Source organism: Pygoscelis adeliae, unplaced genomic scaffold (assembly GCF_000699105.1).
Source record: "Pygoscelis adeliae isolate BGI_AS28 unplaced genomic scaffold, ASM69910v1 Scaffold632, whole genome shotgun sequence".
Taxonomy (NCBI): domain Eukaryota; kingdom Metazoa; phylum Chordata; class Aves; order Sphenisciformes; family Spheniscidae; genus Pygoscelis; species Pygoscelis adeliae.
In genome coordinates this window covers 89,172-98,940 of record NW_008824227.1, presented here as the reverse complement: position 1 = coordinate 98,940, position 9,769 = coordinate 89,172, and the positions used below count along the sequence as shown (strand labels likewise).

Genomic DNA, 9,769 nt, shown 5'->3' with positions numbered 1-9,769 from the left:
GCGCCGGGGGCGCCCTGGGAGCCCGGCAAAGCCCCTCCGTCCCCTGGGCATCTCTGGGCGCTAGCGTCCGGTGGAGACCGCGGGCAGCTGCCCCTGCCTGGCGCCACCCGCTCTGCCCCGCTCAGCGCCCTGTGACAGAAGAGGGACACCCAAAATCCGACCCCTCTCCCGGCTACGCCACGGGCGGACCAGCTGCCCTTCTCGCGCCCCGTTGCACCGCGCTGCAGAGAAGCGTTGGAGGCTTATAAGGTCAAAAGCGGCCTTTTCCTCTGGGCTAGTTCTGGTTTGTTTCTTGGGGTGTTTTTGTTTTTTAAATGTATCTGTTTTGTTTTGCTTTTAACTGCTCCCGCTCGGGTACACGCGGGCCGTGCTAGTCCCAGCAGGGAGGCGGCAGCGGTGCGGCCGGCGGCACCGACCCCTAACGCGGAAGCCCTGCAGGGGTTTCTGCATTCTGCATTCATCTGCCTTGTTTCCTTCCTTTCTTTCGGCGGTAGAAATCTGGGGGTCGGGGTAAAAATAGAACAACCAAAAAGTGCACCTTTTTGCGCGTTGGCTTGCTGCGTTTCACTAGAAACTGGCATATTGTTTCCTAGTGCCCTCGAGCATGTGTACAGCAAAGGTCCGTTTTTCAATGGAGGAGGAATAGCCCATTTTCTATTTAAATTATATACTTTGTGGTTTGTGGCCAAAGACGAGCTAGTCCTTGGGTTTTGCATGCTCAGGAGACAGGATACACCTGCTTTCTGGGCAAAGGGCGCACAAGGGGGAAGCCAACGTAAAGAAACAGGCCTGGAGCGTAAAACTTCAGGGTGTTGTGTGGCTACTTTTCCAGTGAGAAACTGACAGCGGTTTACAACTGTGAATGCATCGAAGTCTAGACACCGGCCAGCTACCATTGTGTTTGGCACCCTTCCAGTTATTGTAATCAAACTCCTCATCACTCCTGCCCTGGTGCAACTACACCTGGATGCTAGTTACTAAATGGCACCGAAGACCGTGCACATCTTGTCTGTGCTTGTGGTTTTATCATATTCAGTGTTGATTCAGACGAATTTATTGATGACACCTACTAAATCAACGAGGACTACTCCAAATGTAGGCAAGTGCCTACAAAGTGCATGCTGCGGAAAAAAAATAGGAAAAATCCTACAGGCTACCGCTGCAGTAGTATTTCCTTCAAGAAATCACTCAAATGCAGTAACAATCTTCCCACGTTCCTTTTTTTTTCCATCACCAAATTACTCAAGTAATAGATTGACACATACATTTTTCCGGGTAAACTAAATTTTCTTTCTTTAGCCTGATAGTCACTGCAACCTGACGCCTACAGTGCCAGGCAGGCTATTTTTAAAACTCTTCTACGGATACTGACAATATACTTAGACACATAACATCATAATCTTTTATGTATTACTTCTTTGTAGGGATGAATATGCAGAGGAAATTTTTTTCAGTTGCACTTTTACCATTAAACAGTTTCCATAAGCTGCAAATGAGAAAAATACTAAAATCTTCAGATATTTAGGAATATCAACAGTAAAACCTTAAGTAATTGCGTCTTTAGCGATTAAAAAAAAAGTTGCATTTATTACAAATCTAAGAAGAAGCAACTAATTCTTTAAAAATGTAGCTGTTAACATCAAACTAAAAACACTGCTACACAAAAGAGCAAATTTCCCCTTGTTTTCATGTTTAAGAGTAATTTATTTCTTCACAGAGAATCTGCAGCCAGCCTTCAGTAACAGATAGCTTTGTCCTGGTGAAAAGAAAGAGCTGAGTAGGTGACCTTGCTTTGTATTTTTTCATTTAGGGCCGATCACATTGAAATTAAATTCAACTTTCCTGTAGATTTCAGGGTCAGGAAAACAAAGTTTCTAATATATTGGGCTGACTGAAAGAACAGCTATAGAATGGAACAAATCCACCATGAACAATATAATATTATCTAAAAGATGCGTACCTTAGGGTGGTTCCAAGAGGCAGCTCAAAGGACTGGATCTCAGCAAGGGCATTTTCATATATCTGATCTTTGTTTTCTTCTAGATACAGTTCTGGCAGATTTGACTTGCTTTTCCTTGCCATAGATTAACATAAAACTAGTCTAACTTTAGGAGAGGACTTTTATTCTGATTATTATCGTTGACTAAGTAACTCTGTAGTCAGCAAAACCAGGCATGAAAAAACAGATCCTGCGCTAACCTCGTGACTCCTGAGGACTTTGTGTCCAAGAATGGTGCACAGCTGCTGTTTTCCTGTCTCTGCTGGTAACATTTGCCTTGTATGCAGTACACAGGCGTGCACAGTCTTTTTCGTTTGTGCGTCCAGTTTATTTATCTTAACAGGAAATTTACTGGCAAAAATAATATTTTTACATCCTCGTAATAGTTCACCAATAATAAATATTAAGCCTGAAATTTAGTCAGTTTGAAAACAATTTTCAAGTCATTTCAGACACTAGACATCAATGCTTAATTTCTCTGTTAAGTTTTATGAGATTAAAAATAATATTTTTTTTAAAGTACTGTATTTTTCCTTTTGCCGTATAAAAAGCCTGTACACACAAGAAATTAGCTGGTTCTGTGAAGCAGGTTTATGGACCTTGTAAAGCAGACTGGAAAAACAGAGAAACTTTTATGTTCTCGTCTTTTTCAGCATTAGTAGATGCTACTTATAAATAACAGAGTGCAAAAAATGCTCTGGGATAACTGTGGGTTTTGTATGAGTGTGCAATAAACAAAACTATTACTAATTCATGACCTGCGTGGAAGAAGAAGAAAATGGGTAAACTCCTACAAATGTTGAGAGCGGTGCTGCTGTCAAGTCATTGTCATTATGATGATGGCAAAGGAAACACTTTGCACAGCTGCCACCAATTACTTTAATTTCAGGCAGTTATTTCAAACATGAGACTGGAGTTCTAGATCTTTCAATTTAAACAACTTTTTAGAAGCCTAATTCAATATTATGTGGCACAGTCAATCTTCTTATATTTGGTTATTTTGGATATTTCAAAGGTTTTAATCAAAATTTGGCTCCTATCTCAGTACTGCTCCTGACAAAATTGATGAGAGTCCTTACACTCATGGTGCAGTCAACAGTTAAATGCAGGAAAACATAAATTACTCATTTCTGACCAGGGCGATATATTCTTTATTCACTTCTCTGTGCCCAGCAGGAACACTGAGGAGATGCGTTCACGTCAGTAGCAGTGGGAAAGAGCTCTAAAGGCTACAATGAGTTACACACATACAAATCTGTGACATGTTCCCTTGAACAAGCTGCTTTAATCACCTGTTTATTTTTAAACCAAAATTAAGCAATTGCTCTGTTAGCATTAATATCCAATACATTTCCTGCTTTCGTGTGCTAAACAGAGTTGTGAGCCATTTTTACACCTTCCACAAGAAATGGGAGCCTGTGATTGACCCATCCAGCCACTGGATGTCACACAAATGCAGATGAAAGGATATCGTAACTGCTCATTCTAATCTTAACAGACACCAGATTCAGTATTAATTTATCAATTATGAGGTGACACTCTGAAAGTAAACTGCAAAAATTATTACACTGAATAAGGCACAGGCAGGCCAGGTAAATTTGAGACGCCTCGGACACCTACACCCAGCCATCACGCACCGTGGCTTGCAAGAAAATAGGATGCAGCGATGGGAGCATGATGCTTTATACAGAGTGCTTTTGTGAATGTGCTTATGTGATTTTAACTGAGTTCGATACTTACAGATGCTTTGGGTACAATTTCTTCTTCCTTCTTTCCCAAAAACTCACACAGAAGCTTGCTTTAGGAATAAATCAACCAAAATAAACAGTACTCTGAATCTGTTGTGCAAATGTTGTAGGTATCACAGTCGCCTGGAAATAAATATGTTTAATATCAAAGCAAAACAATGTAAAAAGAAACAAAGAAATACAAAAGTGAATGACCAAGAAATAGGCAGGTTGTTAGTCTGTTTGGTTGTGGAAGTGGGTGTTGAGGTACCTTGGTTCTCTGTACAGGGTTAGACCAAATTGTACCGGGCCCGGCTGCTTGGCTCTCCGGAGTGGTTTACACCCGCGCTGGACCTGTGTGAGACCATGACGTGTGGAGAAGGATCTAACGCATAGTGGTGGATCTGTACCTGACCCCAGATCTGTGGGCAGGAGTCCATTAATACCTGCCAAAAGCCCTTTCTGCTGCAGGTGATCCTGCTTCTTCCCCGTGCTGTCTGTCCAACCTGCGCTCCCCCTCTCCGTTTCTTCTGGTCCTCCCCACCTCTTCCGTAATACCGGTGCTGATTAGACGTGCCCAAAGTCTGCATCTCTCAGTCATACGTGAGCTTTTCCTTTTTCCAGCTGAGTTCAGGGCCACTCTTAAAAGGCTTTAGGGAACGGCCTTGTCCAAGGAAATAAAGTTTTTTTGCAAAAAGACAAAAGGACAAATTCAGTACTGTGACATGACACAAGCTGATACATTCATCAGCTTCTGGCAGAACAGTGTCTCTTTACATCGCAACTATACATAACATGCTCAGAGGCTGCAGCTAAATAGACTATCAGCAAAGACAGTGCTAAATATTTAATTATTTTTTTTTAACTTTATGGTACTCCCCATGCTGAAAGGGACAGTAGGAATTATCATTTCTGAGGCATCATACTTGTACTAGTTGAAATTCAACCAGGTCAAGAAGCCTGAGAAAGTATTAGTATGCTAGAAGTCCCTGACAGAAGACGGGAAGGTATTTTCTGTGCTTGTTAAATTCTCGCTATTTCTGTGAAGGAGGATTTCATTGTCTGGACAGGCAGAAACCTCAGGGCCCGTGAGCCGTAAAGACAGCTGCTGCCATCTTTCCAATCATCCTGAGATTTTTCTTTGAAAAAATATGCCAAAGCACCTATTTCTTGCTGAAGGTGTAAAAATGGTTCACAACTCTGTATAGAATAAGAGGGAAAATTGAGGCAAATAACAAGATTGTGAAGCAGGACGCAGAGGCTTATGTAGAGCAAAACCACTTTCACCACGTCCTTTCTCCCTTTCCTCCCCTAATTCCCACTCTTCCCCAACCGCAATGGGATACCAGAGGGCCAAGAACTGCTGGTTTAAATCTAGCCTGCCTGTGTTAATGCTTTAAAAATAAGTTTTACCCACATGACAATTACAAAAAGAGTAGCAGGTGCTGCAGTATAGAGTCATCCCTACTAGGTATGTAATTCTAGTGTAGATTACTTTTTCTTTTAAATTACCAATGCAAGATTAGCAGCATCAAGTCATCAGAGATTTGTTTAATTTTCTTTTCCAGTTGGATTGGAATCCATTTTGAATGATTCATGGAAAAGAGGGAAGGGGGAAAATGTGCACCCTCAAATGGAATTACTATAGATAATTTTCACATGCAATGCCATCCATAACAAATGACTTCATTGGTCATTGCCTGGATATCTCCCCTTTATATCCCTCCTCAAGGACAGCAATGGCATTAGTCATTTCTCTGGCATCTCCCGCTCTGGTGCTGCCTCCTTTCCTGGGCTCATCCCCAAACTGGACCCTTGCAAACCAGCTCATTCTCCCTAGAACCTGCACCGGCTGCTCCTGTTCCCCTTGTGCCTGCTTCTTTTCTGGTGGCCAGACCCACTTCTGCCTGCACTTCTCTACAATGCATTACTACTAAAACATCTCTTTAGGAAGCATCTGATAAAATGTATTCTTTTAAGGTTGCTGACTTTCCTGATCACTCCATGCTGCCAGTATATTACATACCAGCAGGGAAATGACTTTGTTTTTTCAGAGCGTTTAAGTGAATTATGCTTCCTGAATTGTAGTCAAAATCTGTAAATACATTGCTTTTTGTTTCAATTACACTGGATTTCAGAATTGGACAGCATATATAACAATCTTCACCAAAAGACTGAGGAAATAACATTCTATTGCACGTTTACACCTGTTATGTTTACAGTAAATTGCTCAAAACAACACACATCTTTCCCATTAGGAGGGCAGCGCATCACTAACTACTTTTGACATTTCATTGACATCTTACAAGTGCCTAAAAATATCAGGAGAGATCCTCAGCTGGTGCTGATGTTATCTTTGTAAAAGTCAATAAAGCCATCGAGACTACTGGCTTAACAGAGGCACTTCTGTCTGACAGCAGCGGGCATGAGAGGAGAATCACTCTCGTCATACGTGTTCTTATAATGCTCGGTGCCATTGAGGAACAAGTACTATCTCATTTTCATTGCAACATACAGACCATGGAATAATGCTCAGTCCAGCTCTGGGCACATGCAAAAAGTAATTAACAGTTCAGACTAAAAAAAAACATCTACTATATTTTAACACAGCATTTGAATTTCAGATTTGAAGGAGACACTGATTAATAATGTTGGCTAATAGCTTACAAAGTAGCTTCTTCATCGTTCTCCAGAACAAAACAACTGATGCATAAAAAAGTTTTCTCTCGGCTTACTAGTGCGTTTAAGGAACAGGTGTCGATTAAAACCCTGAGTCAAGGACGTGTCCCGGGAGCCTGAGGGCTTTGCTTCCTTGTAGGCAGTGAGGAGCTGTATTACAGACGCTGCCCTGGAGGACATTGCTTTTCTGGAACAGGAGGGCTTTTTTTCTCCCCACTTTAATAGCATCTAGTCTTAGATAGCCACAGCATCTAAATTCCTTATGTAACCCGGGAGAACTTTCCTGAGAAAATCAGCCCCTGTTCTAGTTTGGGGTATGAGCGAGTTAGAAATTAAAATGACTTTTGAGGTTAGGACGAATGTATGATGGACATCTGACTGGCGATGGCCAAGTGACCCCAGCTTGGTGAGTTACTCTGTCAGTTGGACCACAGTGACTGACAGACACCGTGCCCACTCTGAGCCTATCCGCGCTGCAAACTAAAACGCTTTAATTGAAACCACCACAAACAACCCACTCAGAAGTTTGATCATTTTTATCATGGCCTATATTCTTTAAATGCTTTTGGGGAAAAAAATCCTTGTCTGAATATAAGATTGGATCACTTTAGCTAACAATTAATTAAACTAAATGTCTCCATAGACATTTTCAGTCTCTCAGGTTCTTATTTCAGTTTAGTTAGAACTCCACCTAATTGGCTTAAGTGAAATAATTCTGCCTTAAAAAAAGGAATATTATCAGATAGCTTTTTGCACCAGTTCTCTGCAGGTCAGGCTTATGCTTCTGCTACATCCTCCACTCGTGCTTCACTGAAGTTTGCAAGAGGGGATAATTAGCATTAGCTTACCACTGCGTGATGGTTGGTATTTTAATTATCCTACTAGTCAGACCTGGCCAGAGGAAATCTTCAGAATTAATTTTGCTTAAGAGCGCATGCCTAACTATTTAGTAGTGTTAACAACAATAAGAAGATTTAGAGGAAGTATCTTGACAATATCTCCTGCTTAGATAACCTGGGTTTTATTACTGTGAAAGATCAAAAAATCCTCATTGCCAAATGGTACTATATTTCAAGAGAAAATCTTTTTTTCCAGTAAATGAATGCAGGAATCATTACTTAACAGTATCACACCATACTAGCTGCTTTTTGGTAATATTTCCTAGCTATATTCAATTAACATAGCAGGTTAGACCTTGTAAATCAACACTAATAGCTCTGAAAGGAACCGCTTGTTTTTTGAGAACATTCCAGTCCACAAACACTTTTTCCAGTGAAAACTGAACAATTACAATAAGACTCTGTTTTGGTAAGAAAATAGGAAATGATGCTAAACAAAAGGGAATGTTTATTCAGAAATTCCAAGGCCATTAATTTATATTAAGAAACTGTGCTCAGAGACTATAATCAAAAGGTGATGTGAATCATTGATCACAAAAGGACTTCATAGATAAGGAGCAAGTGCAGTGCTGGATGATTGTATTATATATTAACAACTTTCATGAGCAGATTTTGCTGATTCATTTGGCAGGAAGCGAGCTGCCAAGAGAGATTTCTAGGGGAGGAACAATCAACAATATTTTCATATAAAATAACCTCCAGTTACAGTATTGTTCTCACAACATTTGATAATGAATGCTTTCCTGTTTCAGAAAAAAACCATAAATCACAAAAACAAAGGCAGATCTGGTTTAGTGTTACATGGCTATAAATACACATGCAGTCTGGCAAAGTAAGGGAAGGGTCCGATCAATTAAAAAATTGGAAAGCTGGTAAGTACTCCTTGTGAAATTGCTGCACAGTTGGGAATTAAAGATAAGGTAACTGCTATTCTTTTCGGAGGAAAAAAAGTCTGTGCCTTCATCTACCTTCTCGGTAGGAAGTTCACCGGCTGAGATTTCCTCCAGAAAGCAGTACTCGGCTTCCATTCAGGAGATCAGGACCTCCATGGACACCAAAGCTGAGCCACACTGGGGGCTAGCACCATGCTGGGAGGCTGTCACAAACTGAAACTGTCACAAATTGAAACTGAATCACCGTAGGCAGACCCAACACAACAGGACAGATCCAACACTCCACGACATGGATGTCACCAAGCCAGCCTCAAGCCCACCAGCATGCTCCCAGGGCATGCACTACAGCACAGCTACAACAGCAGCACAGCGAGCCAAGCCAGCAGGTCCCTGCCGCTCTGCCAGGGTGAGGAGAGGTTGGTGGGGTTGCATTGTATGTATTGCATTATAGCTAGTCCACAGCAGGTGAACATGATAAGCCCACAAGTCCTGTGCCATCTGGCCCATGCCAAGGATGCTTTGCCCACAATGCCAGCAGGGGTCATTCAGCTTTCTTAAACTCTTTCATTGCTACCACTGGTACAAATAGACAAAAAAACCCAAATGCCTATAACTAATCTTAGTTATAACTTGATCTGTGATGGGACTGCCCAAACAACGCATTTGGGAGCACATGGTGGACAAAAGAGGATGGGAGAGAGAGCACGTACCAAGGAGCCCAGGAGAGTAAAAGATGCTGCAGTATATCTTACAGGCACTCGTTGTAGGCTCTGCTCTAACTGGATACGGGTTAGGTGTTATTCACGACCAGTTGTGTAGCTCTTTAACACAGACTTTCCTATTATAAGATATTCTGCAGTACTTGTCCTTAAATGGGTAGTAACTAAGCAGGGGCAGATTTAGGAAGCAATCTATTAGAATGACTAATAAAGGTTTTAAAGAAATTAAGAAGGAAAAAAATAGAATCCAAATAAGTTAGCAGTTGTGGATTTTCATTCAGCACAGCACCTGGCAGAGTTCTGGTTCAGCATCTTTCTTTTTTTCATTATAAAACATGCAGCTCTTCTCTGACTCAGGAAATACTAATTGGGCAACTATGGAAATATACTATTGCAAAGGAAAAGTGCCATGAAATAAAGCGCCATGAAATTCCACTAATTTTACCACAAATGACCACCAGAGAAAATATTTTATTATCAAAATCCTGTCAGTCAAACTTATAAAAAAAAGATTCCAAAGAAAGCCTTTTGAGATTTTTTTCTTAGAACCTCTTGAAGTGGTGTGATAGGTCAGCAAAATCAATTAGCATAACTGGAGCCTGAAATCAAGATACAGCTTGTGTACAGTTAATGTAAATACAGACTTCAGAAAATGGTTTAAAATATCAGACATTGATGCCAAATAAATACTCACACTCTCACCTCCGCTGGTTGATCTCATCCCAAGAACACGGACATCACATCTCTCAATAACAATCCATTATAAGATTTAGGCTGTCCTGATAATGTAGCTCATCCGAGTGACAACTCAACCAACAAGTAACTATAGTCTGCCCAACCAGCACTGCAGGAA

The 9,769-nt window shown here is 41.1% G+C and overlaps 1 protein-coding gene across 1 annotated transcript in view; it reads right to left on the bottom strand.

Moving 5' to 3' along the window:
- EXOC6 (exocyst complex component 6) overlaps positions 1–2,220 on the bottom strand; it is a 98,276-nt gene extending 96,056 nt beyond the window's left edge. The window contains exon 1 of the mRNA XM_009334811.1: positions 1,961–2,220. Coding sequence (XP_009333086.1) covers positions 1,961–2,082 — 122 coding nt within the window. The 5' untranslated portion in view covers positions 2,083–2,220. The remainder of the gene's footprint in view (positions 1–1,960) is intronic.
- Positions 2,221–9,769: the final 7,549 nt, after the last annotated feature.